Source organism: Magnolia sinica, chromosome 13 (genome assembly GCF_029962835.1).
Source record: "Magnolia sinica isolate HGM2019 chromosome 13, MsV1, whole genome shotgun sequence".
In the NCBI taxonomy this organism is placed as follows: Eukaryota; Viridiplantae; Streptophyta; class Magnoliopsida; order Magnoliales; family Magnoliaceae; genus Magnolia; species Magnolia sinica.
The window spans coordinates 2,276,397-2,299,166 of NC_080585.1; the positions used below are offsets into that span (position 1 = coordinate 2,276,397).

The 22,770-nt window shown below is 40.7% G+C and overlaps 1 protein-coding gene and 1 long non-coding RNA gene across 3 annotated transcripts; both read right to left on the minus strand.

Moving 5' to 3' along the window:
* Positions 1 to 4: 4 nt before the first annotated feature.
* On the minus strand, positions 5 to 980 carry LOC131222389 (uncharacterized). Its single transcript, XR_009160023.1, has 2 exons — positions 518 to 980; positions 5 to 398 (listed from the first exon to the last, which is right to left on the minus strand). It is a non-coding gene; the product is annotated as an uncharacterized LOC131222389 (long non-coding RNA).
* A 5,924-nt stretch (positions 981 to 6,904) lies between these two features.
* LOC131222387 (phosphoribosylamine--glycine ligase-like) lies at positions 6,905 to 19,238 on the minus strand. Of its 2 annotated transcripts, XM_058217433.1 has the most exons (7): positions 19,220 to 19,238; positions 19,053 to 19,107; positions 16,395 to 16,666; positions 14,579 to 14,952; positions 10,166 to 10,696; positions 7,469 to 8,016; positions 6,905 to 7,375 (listed from the first exon to the last, which is right to left on the minus strand). In XM_058217433.1, the coding sequence occupies exons 3-6, from the start codon at positions 16,657 to 16,659 to the stop codon at positions 7,600 to 7,602; spliced, it is 1,587 nt and encodes a 528-aa protein (XP_058073416.1). In that variant the 5' UTR covers positions 16,660 to 16,666; positions 19,053 to 19,107; positions 19,220 to 19,238; the 3' UTR covers positions 6,905 to 7,375; positions 7,469 to 7,599. The 2 variants fall into 2 exon arrangements, with proteins under 2 accessions (XP_058073416.1, XP_058073415.1); XM_058217432.1 differs by lacking the exons at positions 19,053 to 19,107; positions 19,220 to 19,238 and adding an exon at positions 17,084 to 17,102.
* Positions 19,239 to 22,770: the final 3,532 nt, after the last annotated feature.

A 22,770-nucleotide genomic window follows, 5' to 3' on the forward strand; every position in this document is an offset into this window, starting at 1 on the left:
CAAATGCCTTCAAAAAGTGAGCCAGAGGCATGCATCACTAAAAACTGAAAAATTACAGAACCTTCTCTCCAGCCTTTCGGTCTTTAGATTGATTTCTTCAATACTGGGTAACATTAGCTTTAATTATTATAGTCGTTGTGATTATACATACATTTTTGCCCAAAAAAAAAAAAAAAAAAAAACAGAAACAGAAACAAAAGAGAGAGAGAGAGAGAGAGAGAGAGTTCCAATGAGTGCTCTAAAATCATCCTCAACCCTGTCGACCACAGCTATTTAATAGGGAATGGGTTGTCTGTCGTGCCATGTTTCTATCTTTTCGAAGTATTTGCTGGGAACGATGCCATCGAAACCTTCCGTCAAGATCACTTTGTTATCCGAAATGTAAAGCTTCATTCCCTCTTTTGAAAAAAAAAAAAAAAACTAAACACACTTATCTGATGTGTCATATAAAATCGGAAAAACAATCCAGAAGAGAATTTTCTTCTACTTGAAAGTCTAATAAGTACAGAAAAGTTACCTTCTAATGCCTTTATGACATCTAAGAAGAGCAATACATTAACATCCCGCTGCATGCCTGGGAAGCGAAAGTATGCTTTAAGCTCGGTTTGATAGGAATCATGCGAAACATTTTTCTAAAGCAACATCCCGATGCTGACCAACTTACAATGGTGGGTGAATTATCAGCATCGGCGTGCTGAGAATCTAAATGACATCCCTGTGCAACAAGTCCGCAGAGGTGAATCTAGACCAATGATAAGATTCCCTATCCAGGGCAGGATCCATCGATGGATGGGGCATGCCCCAAAAATCCCCCTGCATGGAAGATCTTCCTGAGTTGGCAACAAATGGCCTATAAATGGAAAGCTACGAAAATAAATACAGAACAATCTTAGGGCCAGACATTGGATGACTAGGATGTCTCATTTAGGATTCTCAGAGCATTCACCTCATTTGAACAGATCAATATTCTGGATCACTAAACCATGGGCCACACTTGTACATAATGAAAGGTATTCTGTAACGGTAATGGTGGCCATAAAGGCCACCACCGTGACCTTTATGATACGGGGTGTAACGACCATTACAGTCTCTCTGTTTTTTTTTTATTGAAAAAAAAAAAAACCGAAAAACCTGTATTCGCCCCATAATGGACCATTACGGGACTGTTACAGCTTTTATGGGAGGCATAACAGGCTGTTACGGGGGCTATAATAACATTTACGGGCCATTTTTTCCGTAACGGCCGTTACGGCCTGTACGACCCCGTAACGTGTAATGGTTGCCACCATTTCCTTTACATAATGGCCTTTATGGCACACCATGGAATGAGCCTATCAGGACGTTGTTAGTCTTAACGCATCATTAGCTGATGATTCCTCACTAGTCGATACAAGAAAAGAGATTTCAAAAGTGCATGCCACTAATTACTTCCCCATCTGATGGCAACCCACTTGAGAAGTGAACGTGTAACCTTTTCATACGTTTGAGACCGGATTGCAAGATTGATTCCAGATTCTTCTTATAGGTTCCATGCACACATACTGTATTTTTGAGAGGAACTAACTATGAGTGTCAATAAATAAATACGTATTGATTCTAAAAAGAGCCAATTTTGAGTGTGCATGCGCATATGTACGTGTCCCCTGCAGGCAAACGCGCATGGAAAATGCTAACATCCCCACCTTCATGGGGATGTTAACAATGACCCAAAAAGCTCTTAAATGACACATGAAATAACCAAATGTCAATTTGAACTGTCAATTCATTCATACAACTAGGGGCAGGCCATGATCAAGAACTTGATGCATGTCTTAAATGAATTTAATCAAAAGAGAGAAACTTAATCATAATCATCATCATCATCTAAGCCTTATCCCAACGAATAGGGATCAGCTACATGAATCCTGTTCTGCCACTCACCTCTGTCAAGTGTTATAACAACACCCAAGCATGAATTTGACACCAGCTACCAACCTGACACATCCATCCTGCTTTATTTGGGCACGGGACCGGGAATGAGAACACAAAACTCCCACAGGTGCAGTGTAATAGACTATTAAAATATGTTGATTATAGTCAACAAGTTAAAAGAAAGATTTCTGGCCGATAAGACAAGTCAGGAACTTGTACAGAATCGTTGCAGAAAGGCGGAGGCTTTTGAGAGGATTCTCTGGAGGCCTTGTGGGAGCAAAATTCTAATCTCAATTGTGATATTTGATATTTCAAAGTGGTATCTGGCCTAAGGGTCCATCTAAGATAAACTACAATGGTAGGGAATGCAGTGGACAATGACAAGGTATGTCACTTGGCATGTTTTTGGGATTGCTCATGAGAAGCTGGAAGGAGCAAGGATAATGTCTAATAGGCACATGCTTGCAAATTTTGTTGAGATGGGACACGGGTGGGACCCTGGGTGGAGTAAAACATGGGGAACAATCTGAGGGTGACAGGATGACTGGGGTCCACCGTGGGTTTCGGGGACAGTTTTCTTCTGGGAGGAAGGGTAGGTGGTTCAATATTCATTGTCTGCATCATTCACAAACCTTTATAAAGTGGCTTCAAACAAAAATTCACTTGAAGTATTGCCGTGAGTTCTAGTTGGATGTTTAGCTTGAATGGTTAAGGAGGAATCTATTGGACGACAAATAGGAAGCGTTTCAAGAGCCTTTTAATGGATAAGCCTTCAAGTAGTATTTTTCCCATTCTTCTGGGAAAATTCTAGAATCTAGAAGTGGAATGCCTTGGGAATATTCTCTGCAATGACTTAATTCAATGCCCTTGTGAAAATTCTAGAATCTAGAAGTGGAATGCCTTGGGAATATTCTCTGCAATGACTTAATTCAATGCCCTTGTGAAGGTTCCTCTTTGCCCCGGGCTAGTGTTTGTGACTCAGTTGTGCCTTCCAGAATTGTGGTGTTCATGTTGTCTGGGGTGGTTGGCAAAAATTTTGTAGAAAGAAGAGCAAACTGTTCATCATCTTTTCCTTCACTGTCCAGTGGCAAGACCAAGATGGCAATCCTTCAACCTTCACAGGCCGTTCTTTCAGATGCTGGTGTCTTTTACTAGCTTGGGGAAGAGACTTTTTTCAAAAAAGACTAAAGATGTTTTGGTGTCTTCTTCCATGAGCATTGTGCTAGGAATTTTGGGAAGGAATAGCCTCTTTTTTTAATCAGTTGACATTAACTGAAGGATTGAATTCTGGTAAGTGTGTTCTTACATGCTTGAATTTTGTGTCACTTCATTGATGACTGTTCAGGGTAAATTGTTTCTTCTGATAATTGGAGTACCCATAAAGGCTCACTTAGAACTGTTAGGACCAGAATGGCTATGGTGAAGTCTCACATCAGCCACAAAGAAACAGAGGTTTAAGACAACACCCATCACTTTAATACCGGCATGGTACTCTTTATTGAGTAGAGGTCATCTTGTATACCAGTAGCTGGGTTTTCATTATTTGCATCACGAGGCGGGCCCTACAGTGCCCACTGATGGGTTTTCTTTCTGTCACCTATCTGATGAAGTATTTCCAAACCAAAAAAGAAAAAGGGAGAGATGGTAGAGTGACATTTGAGTAGGCAATGAATTTTTTAGAAGATATGGATTTGTGGCTGTTGTTGATTGAGGTTTCAGCAATGTATCAGTTAGTGGCTGTAAATGGTGAAATGAAAAATATTTGTTTGAAGTGCTAGTGTAGTGTTTTTTCCTAGGAGAGGATAGGATTGTGATTAGTAGAGCTGGGCAGAATCCGACCCGATCTGAACCGAACCGAAGGCCTGGATCGGTGCGAATTGAGTAGGACCACTCAGATCCGACCATACATCGGATCGAGTTCGCATCGTGGTCAATCAAGACCGATCCGATCCGATCCGAAATCCGAACAAACCCTAACCTCTCTTTCTCTACCCGAAGGAGGCGCCACACCCACCCATATCTCCTCCTTTCTCTCCCTCTTTCTCTCCCGATTTCCCTCGATTCAGTTTCCCAGACCGAGTCGGACTCGGTTTGGGTCAAGCTAGCAAGGATTTGGATCGAATCGAGTTAGCCCTGCTAGACTGTCCCGGATCGGATCGAGTTCGGGTCAGGTTCTTGAAAAATCGGATGGAGTCGAGCTAAACCCAATACGGTCTGACTCGATGCCCACCTCTAGTGATTAGTGGTAGTCAAACAGGACTTGGGAGTATATTAAGAAGGCATAAAGTTCTGTTTGGAATAATAGAAAGATGTGGTTTTTTACTTCTTTTTTTCTTATTTCTTTATTGCGTATGCTTTGCTTGGATTGCATGCTTACCACTTACCAGGCTGTTGGATCCGGGCTGAGACGGGGGGATGGGGCAGACGTTTATCATTCAAAAAGCAAGTGTGCTTTTTCACGGGTCCACCATACGAGATGGCTCCCCTCCCAAGCAAGTTAGGTCTGTGCACATGATGAAGATTGATTTCTTTTCTTCTTCTTTCTTCTTTTTTTTTTTTTTTTTGAGAGGTAACATAGAAGATTGGTCACGTTTATGATAAAAACCATTTAATTTTAAAATGGGCTCGCACTGGCATGTGTTAGCTATCATTTGTAAAATGAATGAATTCCAAACCATGTGCAGTCAGGCTGTCCAAATCCTTTTTGGCCCGAAAGTTGCGCTGATCATGGACCGCATGTCAATGGGATTTCATGCCACTGTTGTATTTGGACTGTAGCTGCCTATTTGATAAGTACGCCAGTTTGGTCATGACATAAATCTCCGTGTGATCTTTTTGACTGCTCAATCAGAGCAGGCTGATTAATAGGATGGTTTAGTTTGGCTTTTGCCTAAGTGCTATGTTACTTTTGCTAACTGAGATCCAGTGGAACTTTCATAAGATCCACCCTGTACGTAAGGTATGCTTCGAACCCAAAAAATCATGATTCAACACTCAGGTGGGCCACTGTTGGGATGGGACGCCCAGCATTAGTATTGTGTACGGCCCACTAGTGTTTATATGCGATCAGAGCCATTCATCTGATGTTCCTCACCACGATGAAGGAATTGCCCAAAAGTTGAAGCATTCCAAAACTCAGGTGGGCCAAACAAGGGAGTAGAGTGTTGTACTCCTAAACGGTGGGGAATGTAACCTGGTTTCGTGTACCTAAGTAAGGTATGAAAGCGTTTTCCCTTTCATGGAGGGCAACAAACTCTTGATTCATGATTTCCAAGTAATTGTTTTGGAGATCAAATAAGGTGGGGGATGCTATTGTTCATACGCATGCACACAGAAATAAATCATGGACGGGGCATAATGTAACTCAATAAGCCGTCCAAATAGTTGGGACCACTTCAGATCAATGGTAGAAAACAAGTAGGAAGAACTCATCTTCAAACTGGTGACTTAGTTATCATAAAACCAACAATCACACTACCAAAACAACAGATCATTGGACATTCTGATGGACGGTTAAAATGAAGAGCAGTCCCTATTTAAAATCCACACAAGTGGGACCATGATTTAGACCACACTGCCAGAGTAGCTAAGAGCTCCCTTGAAAAATAAAGACTAGATTAGCTGTAACAGCAGTTGGTGGTGTTAAGACTCCCAATGTAGTTAATTCCAAATAGACACTGGCAGCCCATGTATTTATCCATTAATCCTTCACTAAGGAGGAACCAAGTTAGATAGGTGCAGATGAATTTTTACCAATTTGAATTCACCAAAGAGTAGGATCCAACATCAGTTTACACGCTACTAAAAACAAAGACGGGTAAATAATCGATTATTTACCACCAAAGAGTAGTAAATGAGGTGTCTTTCTGTGGGGTGCCAATATGATGTAGTAAATGCAGTGAAACATACAGGAGGAAAATCTGTGGGTCCCACAATGATGTGTCTTATCCACAGTCGCTGCCCAAATTTGAGCTAAAGATCCAAAGCTAAAATGGACCACAACACAGGAAAAATTAGATGTAATGACGTCAAGGCTGAAAGCTGAAAGACATGATTTTTATGTCTCCCACCCTGTTTCATAAGGTCATACAGACATGATTAATTGCAGCCCCACGTTTTCATTGTTCCGTGTTCAAATCCCACTGTTTCCTGTGGTGTGGTCCGCTTAGCATTGGATCATCGTCATTTTTGAGCTCATGCCCTAAAATTAGCTGGCAGAATACAATACAGTGAGCCCCACGGTTTTAACATGTCCAAATCCCACGAATGTAAACCAAAGACTAAGAAGCTTTGCAAACAAGCTACCTGTCAACACCTACATTGGGAAGGATGCCATAATTACATGCGTAAATAATCATGGCTTATTTACCACAAATTGCATCGGTAATAAGTAAAAAAATCAAACAGCCTCTAAGACTGCTTCATAACGGGGGAGCTGATTAGGTGCAGCCCCAGCCTCTCCCAAGATTGTGCAGCCCTTACTGTAGGGCTCACCTTAGGTATGCATTCCATATCCACTCAGTCATCCATTTTACCGAATCATTTGAGGGCATGAGCCCATAAATGAAGATCCAAATCTCAGGTGGACCATACTATAGGGACAGTGGTGATTGAACACCCTACCATTAAAAACTTCCTAGGGCCACTGTAATGTTTTGTTGGACAACCAAGCTGTTGATAAGGTCAATAGACCTGGATGAAGGGTTTAAAAAAACATTGGTTTGATCCTAAACTTGTGGCCCCATTAATGGTCAATCACCGCTGTTTACTATGGTATGGTCCACCTAAGAATTGGATCTGCTTCATTTTTGGGCTCATGCCATAAAATGATCTGAAAAAATGGACAGACGGTGTGAATATAAAAATACATTCATCAAGGTCAGCCCCACAGTAAGGACCGCACCTAATCCACTCCCTCATAACAGAACCAGGGGCCTGCAGAAATTGCTGAGCAGAAGCATCAAAGTTCGGCCATTAATGGTGGACCACAAGGTAAAGATGTGAGGTTATAATCCTCCCTGCAGAAATTGGTGAGCAGAATATCATAATAAATTGTAAGGGAATAGGATCAATCACATGCAACCATAGTGCGGTAAGCTAACCATGCTACCCAGTTTTCTCCTGCCAACATCTTATGCATAGTACATCTGAACCCGTGCAAAAGATCGGAGCCACAGCCGAAATCACGCCGATCCACTCATCAGTTGGTCACACAATCAAAATCAATGGGCAAACAAAATATGACCCAACATACAGGTGTGATCCACCTGGCAAACAAACCACTCACGGGAAAACTGTGTAGGATGATAGGCTTACCATGCTATGGTTGTACATGATCATTCCATCCACGTAGTCGCAATACAGCAATGAAATATACGACAATGAAAATAATAATTCGATGTATCATATCGGCAACAGCCAGTGCCAGATCTCTGGAAGCAATCAGAGGTCAATCAGTTGTACACTGCAAAACAAAACAAACAGCTATGATTTTGAGTTCTTCATTCAAAAAGATAGACATTTTTGTAAGATCAACTTCTAAAAAGTATACACCAACCTCTCTTCCCATTTTCTTTTGCCTGATCCTCTCATGGGCTTTCAAGGCCCATCTTCCTATTTGGATGATTCTACTGTGATAGACATCGTCATAAGTTAGAAATCCATAATAACCTCACAAACAGGACAGAATTACCCTTTCTTCGCGAAAGGCTGGTGGGGAAGTGCTCTCCAACCAATATCTTGCCGGAAGAACCCTTCCGGCCAGTTTATTTCTTCGACTGCTTGGTAAGCTCTATCTCTGGCCTCTTCGATATCCTTCCCTTTGGCCGTGATCCCAATCACACGACCCCCGACTGCAATGAAGTTACCATCGGAATCAAGTGCAGTTCCGGCATGAAATATCTTTACAGTTGGAGCGACAAGCTCCGCTTCTTCAAGGTTTCTGATCACAGACCCCTTCTTGTACGCCCCAGGGTAACCTTGACTAGCCATCACCACTACCATGGCCGATCCTGGTGACCAATTCAATGACACCTGACCCAATTCTCCTCTGCAAGCTGCAAGCAGAACTTGTGCCAAATCGGATTCCAACCGAACCATCAGAACCTGCATGTATAATTTCCGAGGGTGAAAACCGACCAGTGTCCAAAGTTTAGTGGCCAGAAAGTAACCCCATGGTAAATTAGAGAAATGCTCCAATGCTCTCAGAGGACTAAGTTATAGTGCTCCTAGTTATATTAGGTGACTTGGACAGTCCAATGGATTGATCTAAACTGTTCATTGAATATAAAACACATTGCAAGGGTTACCATTCAAAAATAAGACTGAGCGAATGATCAATCCATCCTAAGATTTGGCCCTTTTTTTGTAGCCATCCCTTTTGCAACCCATGGATGGGATGGTTAGGATTGCCTAACAGAAGAGATTCTTGAGAATCATAAGCAACCCATGATGGGAACTGTCAAATACATGGATCGAATTGTTGGTTAGACCTATTTTTGTACAAACGATCTTGACATCTATATTGGAGGCTTTGATCAGATGGTTAAGATCATCAGATCGGTGTGATATTTGCATGGGAGCAGATTGAATGTGTCGGAACTAATGGAAAGTTTAGATCAATCTACTAGAGTGCACAAATGCAACTAGGAGCATTATAACTTATAGTGCTCCGAGAGCACTGGAGCATCTCTCAGTAATCCATAGAATGTGCATTAGCATAAGCATGCATGAGAAAGTATGTTCACACATATGCATGTGTGCATGCTATACAATGTAACATCAAGAAAATCATGAAACATTACAGTTTACAGGTTGAGTCCCATGTGGTTTCATGATTTTGTGATGGTTTCTCCAAGAACATGCGAAATAAAATCAAATCATGAAAGATATGAGATGTGAAATATAAATAAACATCACATTTAAATGGAGTAGCAAGTTAGCAACATCTTTCTTGTTGCCCCTTGATGTAAGGTGGCATTTTATGATTGACATAACATGCTCTTTGTGTTTGGATGCTTTGCCAAATCAAATCACAGAATTTTAGTTCAATCAAAAGGAAAAGGCTATCCAATGGTCAGTGTTCCCAAAAAAAAAAAAAAAAAAGCCAAACAATGGTGATATTTCCTAGCATTTACAATACAGAAGTTGCCTCAAATTGCAATCATTTTCCCTTCAAGTTCAACTAGAAAGTAACATGGTTGCAATATGGACACTAATTCCTCCACATCAATACTAGGTAATTACAATTTGGTCATTTCCCCTTTACTAAACCCGTTTTCGAAATTCAGTAAAATTGTGCACCCAAACACATTGACAGAAGAAGAAAATCAACCGATTGACATGTACTCATGCATTTGTGACCATGATGCAATGTCTCTCCTCCAAAGAACATGAAGTTGCATACGTAATTGGCCTCCCAATGTTGTACCAAAACAGAATTATATTTTTCCTAGTGTAAGAACTATATCTATAGCAGAAAAAAGAAAAAAGAATAAAAGAGGAGTTTGTCTAGCATAGTAGCTCATGTTTTATGAGTGTCAACATGAGCCCTGGTCTGTAAGGGTGCAGGATTAGACCTAGATCCTAGGCACGTCGGATTGGGCTGGTCTAAAATTCAGTCCTGACTCCTGATTAGTAATCAGGCAAGCAGGCCTTGGGTTAAGACATGGTCTATCAGGCCCAGTCAGTATGGGCCAGGTTGGGGCCATGATTATAATAATTTTTATTAGTCTGAAATCTGCATTCAATATCACCACTATAGATGCAGGAATTGAATAACTGGCCACACTTGGACTGGAAAAACTTAACCCGGTCAGGCTTGGGTTTAGGGCTTCCATAATCCAGTTGGGCTCAGGCTGACCATGACCCAGCCAGGTCCTCATTGGCATCCCGAACAGTATTCCGAAAATTGTCCGAGAAAGAAAAAATAAAGAGTAGATGGTACGGGGAGCTAAAAACCAATCTGAGGGCCCAAAATGCCTTCCCACTAAATCAAGAAAAGGAATAGCAACCAGCTTAACCTTTTTCCCATATAGAAGGCACAAGTGCATGCATGACATGAGAATCATTTAGAAGAAGCAAATATCCATATCTTCTGGTGATTTGAGGCCAGTTTGCAAAAAAAGGTTACGGCACTCATCATATAAAGATATTATAATCATCTAATTTTAGAAAAAAACACATATTGCTGCATCCATATTGCTTCAAATTGAGTTTTCTTGGGAAGAACAGAAATATGGGACTGGTTACTAACCTGGCATTCTGGATCACCAAAGCGAACGTTGTACTCGATAAGCTTAGGTAGACCGGATTTTTTCTCAATCATAAGCCCTGCATACAAGACACCAACAAACTTGCAACCTTCTGCAGCCATTCCCTTCACTGTTGGGAGGATTATTGTTTTCATGACGACCGATTGAAGCTCTCTCGTTAATATGGGTGCAGGGGAATATGCCCCCATCCCACCTGTATTTGGTCCCGTATCACCATCACCGACTCGTTTATGGTCCTGAGCAGATTCGAGAGGTAATGCATTCTGACCATCCACCAGAGCAAAAAATGAAGCTTCTTCTCCTTCAAGGAATTCCTCAATTATGACTCTGCAACCAGCAGACCCAAAAAGCCCCTTCACCAGCATTAAATCAACAGCTTCATATGCCTCTTCTAAAGTCATAGCAACAACAACTCCTTTTCCCGCAGCCAACCCATCTGCCTTGACAACAATAGGCGCACCTTGGTCTTGAATGTATTGCTTTGCATCTGCAGGATTTGTAAATGTTCGATACTGCAAGTACCAAAAACAATTGTAATAAATATCTAGAAAGTTGATCACACCGATCTCTGCTAAAAGAAGGTGAAGACAAGTGATCAACAAGCAACCACATGCTTCAGCAAACAGATTGTGTTGGCAGTCTACTGATTAATCAATACCAAGTTCCTCCTTTTGGCAGGTATCAGCAATAGGCGAATACTCGTGAATATAAAATCTATTATACATGGTAAAGAACTGGTGGTTTCTTCCAGTTGTCAAGGTAATCAATGATAAAACAGGATAGAATCATCATCAATGAACATTTCAGAAATAAAAACCTCTCACAAACAAAAAGAACAAAAGGGTTGAACAGTGAGCATTTGTAGAGATGACAAGGGACTGTTAAGATTGCTGACTCTGGTCTGATCAGCATCAAGGACTCAAATGAGCTATAGGCTAGAACCCTTCTACAGCATTTAAAGCTATTGATGGAGTTGTTCAAGAGGTAACTTGTGGTTGGTCTTACAATCAGAGAGAAACCCAGGACATAAAAGATCAGCATGCATCTTAATTACATTTGGAATATGCATAGCTCTCTAGTTATCAATGTTAACCATGTACTCATGAGCTTATAACTGAGTATCCAATAACCGAGAGAGGGTAGCTTGGAAACCTATATCTTGTAGGCAGGTTTTGTGGGTGGGGTATTCCTATCCGCCTTGGTGAGGAGTCTTTTGTTGTTCTTATTCTTTTTTAATAAAATGGTATTGCCAACAAAAAAAAAAAAAAAAAAAAAGAAAGAAAAGGAAGAAGAAGAAGAAGAAGAAAGAAAGAAAAAGAAGCCTATAACTTAATTCTGCATTAGTCAATCTGTGTCCCATGAACGTTGCCTAGTAGTGCTTCCCATGTAACATTCAATAAATCTAATTCTCATAAAGGGAGGGCAGGGGGAAGGAGGGAAGAACAAACACAAAATTATTATAGCTGAAATATTTACTAATGATGCACTTGAATTTTTTATTCGTAAAAATTGGCACTGCTGCAGTTTTAAATAAGTGACATCTAGAACAACTCATTCCATTCCATGGTTTACAGTAGCTAGGAGACTAGAAATGTGGTGCCATAATTGCTATTCTACACTATATGCCCTGCAAAAACTTGAGGTTGCAGGAATTCATGTCATTCTCTTATAATAGATTGTTTAGCTACCTTCTAATGTGGAAGGATGAGAAACTACAGTGACTCATAAACCAATAAGTCTTTCTTCTCATGCAAAATAAGGTATTCATTAGAAGAAGAAAGATTTGCAACATACATCAGCATAGCCTTTACCAAGATATTTGGGGTCAGCTTTATGAATCATGTTTTGGCAATCATTTGAAGTTGGATCGACTCTCATAGTAGCCTTGGTTGAAGTTTGATGACCAGCTGCCTACCAGGTATCAAACCCTCTTTTACCTTGGCTGGGGATCAGTGGATGCAAATTCTGCCATTAGGTGCAATTGCTACCAGAAAAGAATCCCAAAACTACACTAATAAATGCAAATATCATGATAGGAATGCAAGAGATAGAGGAGGCAGCACAAGCAGAATACAACTATGCTACCGTAATTTTTATATTCAAACAAAACAACAAAACCCTTAAAGACAAACTCCGGGAATGAAACAATAGCCAACAAATACAGAGATTCATTTATAATGCAAGCAACTAAAAGGGCAATCAAGCATGGCAGAGAAAAAACACGAAAACTAACAGTATCATCACTAGTCACTACTGATTAAAAAAAGCACCAACAGCCACGTGCATTTTCTGAAGAAAACCTTGGACGTGCAAAATTCAAGGGGAACACATTTTCCATGAATAAAATCACTAGTGGCAAGACAACTGTGCATTAGCAACCTAAGAGAGTTACACTTTCACAACGATCCAAGCACAATAGTGTAAAGTTGTGTTTCCTTTTCAAGTCTTACTAAAAGAAAATAAAACAACTCTCATGCAAAGACTTGTATACAATTGGACAATTGGACAAGAGGAAAATGGTTAGGTCAAGACATTGAGTTCAAATAGGTCACTAATAAGAACCACACATTATATGAACTGTGTGCACTTCCTAGGGACTTCCCTGCAACAACTTGTTTGTAAGAAACTATTTATGAAAGACTTGACATAAGGCGAAAACAGTCTTTTCAAAGGGGCTAGTAGTGAGTCCTCAATATAGCAGAATTTTAGACAACCTGGGTCTGTTCCAGTTATGGAACTGAGAATCCAATCCAGAGAAGAAACAAAAAACAACAGCTTTCAAAAGTCAGCCTCAAACAAAAATGAAAGCTAGAGAATGAGAAAGCTTCACTCCCTGAAGAATGTTCATTGAGGAAGGACAAAAGACGAAACATTTCACACCTCCCTTCAACTTTTTCCGAGAATGGTAACTTCATTAAAAAGGCAAAATATGCCATGAAAAACAAAAAAGAAAGGGGGAAAAAGATAAGAGAAGACTGGACGATAAGCCATCAACCAAATCCCAAATACAGAAAACAACCCCCTTATGCTAGCACTTCCAAGTTTCATAATCACATTCCTTGGACAAGCTTTAAACATTCCTTTGCCCAAACTGACAATGTCCTCTTTGCTCCTAAGAACACTTGTTTCAATGACTGCAAGTTATGATGAAAACTCCAATTGTTCTGCTCCTGAACTGAGGGGCAACCTTCACAAGGCAATACGGGCCCTGCACCTCCAACCCCAATCCCAAGCTTGGAGGAGTTGTTCCGACAATCCAGGCATTACCAACACAGTCTTGAACAGTTCGAAGAAATCTTCCAAAATATTTTGGGATCCTTAAATTCGAAGAAGAAAGACTTGCATACAAGAAGTAAAATGTTCTGAGGTTGCACACAAGATAGGATATGAACAATGCACAAACTTGAACCAATGAGAGATTGACTTCAAGTTTTACCAGTCAATAATCAATAATATTTTGGTTTCACTATGATTCAGAAACTGCTCTTGACTGATCATCGGTCTTAAAGGATTCTACTAAATTGCCTTCGGACCAGATGTTATGGAGGAACATAGGAAAAGGTAATTAATTACAAGACCGGCTACAAACATTAAGAGCTGGGGATATACGATTTTGTAAATAGGCATCACATGCCATATTGTATCTGAAAACTATTTCTCCAAAACGATATAATAATGGGGATCAGTAAATCTCTCAAACATGGAAAATGGGTGACAAAACCCGATTGATATTATTGAATGATGATTAAAGGACAAATGGGAACATGCATTGCTTCTGAGAATTATGTAATATTTTCTGCATGTGAGTAAAATTAAACAAGCCACACAGATCAGCATCTTGACAGACAGAAGGCAAGCATGCAGAACGTGGGAGTGAGTGTAAGGTCAGAAGTGGCAAAAGAACTTCAATATAAGCTTCTTCTTCTTCTTTTTAATCCCCTGAAACATCTCAAAAAAATCTGAAGTAGGGACAGGCCCCAAAGTGAAAGATTTGTGCAGCTATATGACAAGATAAATGGCAATACCAGATAAAAGTTAAAATCATAAAATATAGATATCAACATTCACAAAGAAGCCTAACCAAGAACAAGAAGCAAACAGAACCAGCACCAAAGTCATTAGTTGCCGGCATTAGAAGTAGAAACAATAAAGAGGTTGTTTGATAGAATTAGAAGCATGGACGAGACTTCATAGAGACACAACAACATATATGTTTACTGCCAAACTTGCTGGTTGCTGTCGCTACCATGGAAAGCTTTTCTCTCGATTCGACCACCAAAAAAGTGAAACTATCTGTCAATATAACATTTATCAAAATGCGGGGCTGATAAAGCAATGAGAAACAATACTAGTCAATTAGATAAGGGTATGGCATAAATGAGGGCTAGATAAACCTTTGCAGTGGGAACTCCATATTTGTCACATAACTTCTTCATAAAATCCTTTGACCCCTCCAATGCCGCAGCCTCTGATGAAGGGCCGAAAGTTGGGATCCCAGCCTGGACAAGGTCATTTGAAAGACCAGCAACCAAAGGAGCTTCTGGACCTACCACAACCAACCCAACTCCCCACTGCCGACAAAATGAGATGACAGCTGAACTGTCTAAAATGTCAAGATCTGATATGCAAGTGGCATTCCCTGAATTAGCAATCCCAGCATTACCTGGAGCACAAAATACTGCATCACAGGAATGAGAACGTTGTAACGCATAGCAAAGTGCGTGTTCCCTTCCCCCGCCGCCAATGACCAACACTACCACCCTCTCTTCTGTAAATGAAACACCGGAATTAAATAGACGTTTACCCAAAACTATAACTAATTATCCAAATTATCAGGTAATAATTAATAGGCCAAAGATCTAAATTAGCAGCTGGACATGCCTAATTATGATTTTTTTAATCTCTATTGAAAATTCAAAGGCATACCATCATATAATCCACTTCACACCGCACATGCATACTAACATTGTGTAAATGTGAGCACCATTGCGAAAGCCAAAGATATATAAATCCATTTTTCTTTAATCACAAAACATTGCAAGATGTTAAGGATAAAAACAAGGTTTAGAAACATAAAAGTTGGACTCATAAAATCCCAAGTCAAATTTACTTGTAACTAGCTCAGCTATTGATTGAACTTTCAAACTTAAAGATCCTATGTTGTGATCTGATTTTTTTTTAAGCTTTTCAGGGGTTTTTTCTTAATGGATTTCTGTGAGATTTTCAAACAATTCTTTCTTTTTATACAAAAACCAAGTGTCTTCTTTAGCTCAACCCAACCTCAATCAAGTTGTTGAGTGAGAACTCAATCAATTTGTTAATTTTTGCAGAGATATTTCAACTTCTACCATTGCAGGTTTCTATGTGAAATATGTCGATTTTCAATTGAGTGTATTAGCCAACCTGAAATAGCTAGGACAAGCCTATAATGACGATGACAATGATTATTATTATTTTTGAAAGATATGATGATCACTTTTTAAAAAAAAATTAGGTAAGTTGGGAACGAACCAAGACCTCAATGTTCAAACACAACCTATCTACCATTGAGCCACAGGCTCAAACCCAAGGTGATGGCGATCACTTATTCATGCTCAGGCTGCTTTTGAATGCACAAGTTAATTGCACTGCCTACATTCGGGTTAATTAAGAGGAAACAACAGTAAGTAAATGATGTTTCTAAGCATTCATAACGACTAACAATCCTTCAAAATTTAAAATCATGTAATGCCAGTTTTGAGCATGTACCCTTAGTATCAATTCTAAGGAAATCTCAATTTTTGAGCATTCCCAAATCCCACTTTATCAGACTTAATTGCAATTCAGTTCAGTAGTACATCCAAACACACCCTAAACATTTTTCCTTTTTTCTTTTCCAACAAGGTTACATGAAGACACTTGCAACCCAAGACAAGAGGAACTCCATGAACCAAAAATAGATGTTTTATACAATATTACAGATAATAAATCTACTTCTTTCCCACCTCAAACGAACCAAAAAAAAAAAAACAATTTTACTTCTTGTTTTAGCACCCGTAATCATTTTTTTTTAGAATTTTACCAAATAAAATGATTATTTTTTTACAGAAAAGTTTCTAAATTTCCTCATATATGAACTAGAAGCCAATTAAGAAAAACGAATGAAGCGGCTGATGCAAGAATATAGAATTTCAAAACACCATCCAACGATTTAGGGTTAGAGTTTCTTACCAGGAACCCTCTCATCAAGGCCAAAGCCCGACCGCTCCGAATTCTCCTTGATGCTCTTCAATGCTCCTGCTGATGAACGCAAACTAGACAATGATAGACGGCATTTTCCAACGCTGAAGGATTGGAGAAAGCTCTGTCTCCGATCGCCAGAGAAAAGGACTGCCCGGTTCTCGAATAAGCGAAGGCGATTCTCGGAGAATGCGTTTGCCGATCGATATTGAGGAAAGTTCATCCCAGTTCGGACATGGTAGGCAATGCAAGCCATAGAAACCCTAGCAGAAGAAAGAAAAACCCTGGAAATGAGAAAATAGAGAAGGAGATTTCTCCCTCTAAAATGTGAGTAACAGAGTGCAGCTTTGATTCTCCGTCGTAACAGACTTAAAACCTCGGGAACTCAAAACCCTATCTAGAAAACGATATTTGAAATAAAACAAATCGGGCATATCGGAGGTGTCTAGATATCGCCTGATATGATGGAGGTCCACCTCATACATGCATTCGGACGTATGTTCGATCTGTGCGGGGGCCCACCCGTAGTATTTATTTAGAATCTAAACCATGCATCTGGTGTGAATCTTCATGGAAAGCTTACATCCCATAAATCATCCCTATCAAAAATAAAATAAAATCAAGTAGGACACATCACTCAAATATATATATATATATATTCGCTTTCTTAGCCCACCTACATTTTGGATGTCTTGATTTTCTGAGCGTTCCTTCATCCTGGACGGGGCTCATCTAATGAATGGTCTCGATGACATTCATACAACAGGGTAGACCCCACTTTCCATTGGAAGTTTCTATGGTAGCGGCCCCCTCCCCTCCTCAATGTCCCCGGTTGTTCCCTTTGGTGTGGCCCACCTGGGTTATGGATCTGGCTGGAATTCGGTAGCCAGGCCTAATATTAGGAAGTGAATCTAATGGACGGGTTGGATGGGACTCACAAATCTCGGTAGGCCCTAGACAGCTCGATGAAAAGTGAGCTTGCTGGATGGTGCGTGTTCGCCTCACACGTGGAAGGGGAAATACATCAAACGGGGACGGTGTACGTTGAATGGGCAAATACTCCAATCAATGGCTAGGATCGTCTCGCCATGTGATTTTTGCGTACGACCTATCCAAGGCCATGAAAATAGATGAACTGTACATATTTCATACACGTGCTTGATTACTAACTTGGAGGGCTTCACGGAACACGTACAACACGGCACACGTATGGACACGATAAAAACACCCTCGCCCACAAGAGAATAAATCCCCCAAAGGCAACTGCCCACGGTATCTGGTGCCTGTTTAGAACATCATTACCATGAACCGTCAATGCCCGCCAGAATATCACCCTTCTCGAGAATGGACGCGGATTTCCTGCTAAGGCCTTTTGCAGGCGTGGGAAACCTAGGTAGGCCCACTGTGATGTTTTTGAGAAATCTACCCCGTCCATCCGTTTTGTGAGCTCGTTTTAAGACTTGAGACCAAAAAAAAAAAATGAGCGGGATCCAAGACTCAAGTGGGCCGCACTAAAGGAAAAGGTGGGTAGGGAAATTCCTACCGTTGAAATTCCTGTCGTTGAAACCTCCATGGGTCGACAGTGATGCTTACATGCCATCCATACCGTTCATAACGTCAGATATTAGCTGGATTCAAAACTTCCGTGGCCCCACGAATATTTCAAGTATGGACATTTAATCCTCACGTTTTTGGCCCACTTGAGTATTGGATCCGGCTATTTTTTGACCCTTGTACTAGAATGACAACAAAAAACGGATGAACGGGATGGATTTCTCACAAACATCACGGTGGACCCCACATAGATTTCCAGTGCAGGAACTTCGCTTTTGCAGGAAATTCATGTCCCTCAGGCTGATCCACACATTAGGTGGGTCCCACCTACATGCTGAGTCAAACCATCGGCTGTCCATTGATTTGAGTGGTGGGCCCCAAAAATAGGCCGTTAAACCCATTCATCAGGCATGACCCAATACGGACAGTCGACCACTGGCGTGATCGTTGGACAACTCACGGTCACGGAGAGGTCGGCCTGATGAATGGCCTGATCAGGCACAACGAGGAATATTGGAACATATTAGCATGAGGCACATGTGGCCCATTGGCACAACTAATCTAGAGGGCCCGGCGAATAATGCAGCCTCACCCATTGAACTTCCCGGGGACTTGTCCATATGTGCCAACTGCCATACGTGTACAAGATTCCAACCGTTCGCCAGTTGAGCCCCATCTTGCAAGTGCCCCAACATAAAGATCAGACCGTCCACTCATCAGGTGCGCCACTTGTACTGAATCACAAATGAGCTGATGAAAAAACATGCTAATGTCCACATTAGCATGAAAAGTGGGACTTCCTGATGAACGGGCGCGCTCTCGCACCACGTTGGCACGCGTGTGTAGAGCCGGGCATCGAGTCGAGTCGGACCGAGTTAGGGCTGACCCGACTCGATCTGGTTTTGAAATAGGCCTGACCCGAACTCGACTCGGTACCGAGTCCAGCATACCTAAACCAATCCGAATCCGGGTCTAGTCTGGACTAATTCGGACCGAGTCCGACCCGGTAAAAGTACCGAGTCGGTTTAAGTTGGCACGGATGCGAATCCGATTCGGATTGAGAGATGAGGGGGGGAGCGAGGAGGTTGTGCATACCTGAAGGGTGTGCCTGTGGATCCTTTGTTTCTGAATTTGCAGAGATGGGTTTTTCCTAAAAAGAAAAAAGCAAAAAAAAAAAAAAGAAAGAAAGAAAGAAAGAAAGAAAGAGGAGGCTGGTTGCCGGGATCGGAGGGGGATGAGGGAGGAAGGGAGGGTGTGCATACCTGAAGGGTGTGCCTGTGGAGCCTCTGTTTCGTAATCTGCAGAGATGGGTTTTTTCTAGAAAAAAGAAAAAAAGAAGAGGGTGGTTGCCAGGATCGGAAGAGGCGGATGAGGGAGGAAGAGAGGGTTTAAGATCGGGTTAGGATTTTTATATATGTAGACGGGAGGGAGAGCGTTTTAAGGTTTTGTTGCTGTTATAGAGGCGAGGCAGCGGTGGAGCGGATTTCCTTCCCGTGCAGGGATGCTAGGTGGGGCCTATACCGATGTTGGTGAGGAATCCACACCGTTCATCCGTTTTGAGAGCTTATTTTAGCACATTCGACAAAAATCGAGGTGGATACAAAACTCAAGTGAGCCGCACGAGAGGAAACAGTGGGGATTCAGTGACTACCGTTTGAAACATTCGTATGGTCACAAAATTTCATAATAGGCTAAGTTTGTGGCGTTTTCAGTTCAGCTCAGTGGGATTAACCTTTTAAACGGTTTGGATGGCATATAAAAATCAAGGTAGATCCCAGGAAGGTTTCATCGGTAGGAAACTCTTTCCCAGTTGTCCCTCTCGTATGACAGCCTTGAGTTTTGGATCATCCGATTTTTTGACATCGTGTCCTAAAATGATATGGAAAACGGGATGGACGGGGTGGATTTCTCACAAACATCAGGGTGGGCCCCACTTAGCATCCCAGCGCTCCACGTCCGGCAGCGGGGTTCCGGTAAAGCGCACGCCGCTGCACCTTGCTCATTTTAGAGGTGCACCGGATGACGGACCGGGATGGGACATCCTATCCGGACCATATGGTAGAACCCTATTGGACTTTCTAGATTAGGGGGAACGTGGATTACCAAATATTTCAAAAATCATGTATACCAATTCATCTTTTTCATTCAAGTATAACTTGGAATTTGGATATCACATGTGACGTTTGATTAGACTACAAAACGGCCAGATCATTAATCAAGACCATCCGGCATGTGGGTCCCACCTTTGACCACCCATCCTTCTTAAAATATCACTATTTCTGAATGATCATTACTGGTTAGGGAAACGGACGGTCCATATTGATCGTACTATAAACAGTCTGATCACTTATCTACACCGTCCATCATACGGGTCCCAGCCTCGATCACCCATTACTGTGTCGGATTCCAACAGTCCATTCAATAGCTTCATTCTATCTAAGGCAATATAAATTTATTTAAAGCTTTTATCCAGCAATTTTCCTAACATTGCTTGCACTTTATCTAAGGAGTTATATGAATACGTGTTATTATTGGCAACTAAGCAAATATAATGGAGTAATTGATTTTTCATTTTCGGCCGCAAATGATGCAAAGAAATTGTGATTTCATGTGAGAAATGGAAATGAAATCGCATGCACCATCTTTGTGGGACCCACTCCATCCATCAATTTTAACAAGTTATTTTAAGGCATGAGCATAAAAATGAGACGGATTATAAGCTTGAGTGGACCACATAGTAGAAAAGGGTGAAAAAAAAAAATGATGTCTGCCATTGAAATCTAAGACCTTAATAGGGCCCACAACGATGTGTATATATGTCGTCCAATGTTATCATGAGGTCACACAACCATGGACGATCGGAATGCACAAATGTCAACTTGATCCAAAACTTTTCTGGCCCACAGGAAGTTTTCAACTATAGGCATTCAATTCCCCATGTTTCCTACTATGTGGTTCACTTGTGCTTTGGATCTGCCAGAATTTTTGGTTTATGCCCTAATATGAGTAGGTAAGATGAATGGCATGGATCATACACATATATAATGGTGAGCCCCACCATTTTTGTGTAGAATTCAATTTATGAGTCGATTTTAACACTAGTTTCCACCCAAACAAGCTTCCTGTAAACATTCAATTTCGGGTTACCAAAGGTAGGGTTGTACACGAGCTAAGCTGGCTTGAAAAGCTCGCTCAGCGTGGTTAGATCTAGCTCGACTTGAACGACGACTTAAGCCAAGCTTCTTATGACCCGTCTCATTTGAAAATGAGCCGAGTTCGATCATAGTGGATGTTGACTTGACTCGACTTGAACTTGGCTTAACTCGAATATATATATAAATAAATATATATATATATATTATATTATATTTAAAAATAAAAAAGTTAAAACTTCAATCATAACCCGTCCATCCATTTCTTACTATTTTCATTCCTTACTCAACTCCCCACGCCCAAGCTTCTCTCTCTCTCTCTCTCAACACCAACAACAAGGTACCTCTGTAGCTATATCTAATATTATATATACTATTAGTTGAATATTTGACTTAAGAGTTGGGTCAGGTGCGGTTGAGGTTGGGTTGGGTTAGAGCAGGCTTGACTCGACTCAAATTAAGCTCGCTTCGAAATGTTTGGCAAACAAGCCAAGCTTCAATGATAAGCTCAAGTTTGAGAAGAGCATGGACGAGTCAAGCCAAGCTCGGCTCATCTCGACTGGACTTGGCTCGATGTACAACCCTAGCCATAGGAAATACACAGGTAAGTAATAGTGACTTAATTTCATGTATTTACAAAAGAAAATGAAAATCAAATACCCCTTAAGAGAATTCAACACATGGTATTAAGCATCACAAACATGATGAGTGATCATTTTTGTATCTCCAGTCTCAACAATTCACGAGAGCATAAAAGATTGAGCTCATAAAATTCAAGCGTTGTTAAATAATAAAAAAAAGAAGAAGTGGAGATGCACCTCTAGAGCTAATGTAACTGTTGTCTATCAATCAAATTAATGGAAATTTTCAGGACAGGTACAAGACCATACATACTTTATGGGGCAAAATTTTCAGGTAATTAGGCCTAACATGCTTATAGGATAAGTGTAGTTGAAATGAGAAAGCTAAAATGAATAAAAGTTAAGATGAAGAAAGACAATTGGAAATGAATTGCATTTACAGGACTTAGGAGCAACAATAATAACACATGGTTTGCCCATATGTGGGCAATGAAGACTAAGAACTACGCCTGGGAGTGAGTTCTTTAAGGTTCTAAAATGGTAAGGGAAAACTCGAAAGGACATAGGAAAAAGTAGTAAGAAAGAACCTCTTGGATCTTTTGTTTAACTAAGGATATGGTCCATGTTAAAAGTGAAATGTTTAGACTAGATTCGCATGGTTGACACCAATTAGTTGGAATAAGGCTTAGTTGATGACGGTGGCTATAGTAAGGGAGAATGAAGATGTTTGTCAGAATACATCCGGACGTATAAGATACAAATACTATGGCCTTTGAATTTAGATCACCTTTCAACGTAAAAACTATTTATTCGCTGGGGCCTTACATTGGATAGAGTATACGAAATGATAGTTATATCATCGTATCTCAGCTGTCACTTGATTTTTTCCATTTGAACATGGATAGTTTTCTCAACGTCTGAATGATGGAAGGGTTGAAATATTTATAAGGGGAGTTTTCTTTGTTATCTTTATCCATAGCGTGTCCCATGTCATGAATGGTTTTTATCGCTGAAAAAGATCCAACACAATGGCTAAAGTCTCGAAGAAACATGTTGCAAAACATTTAGGTGCATTCTAAC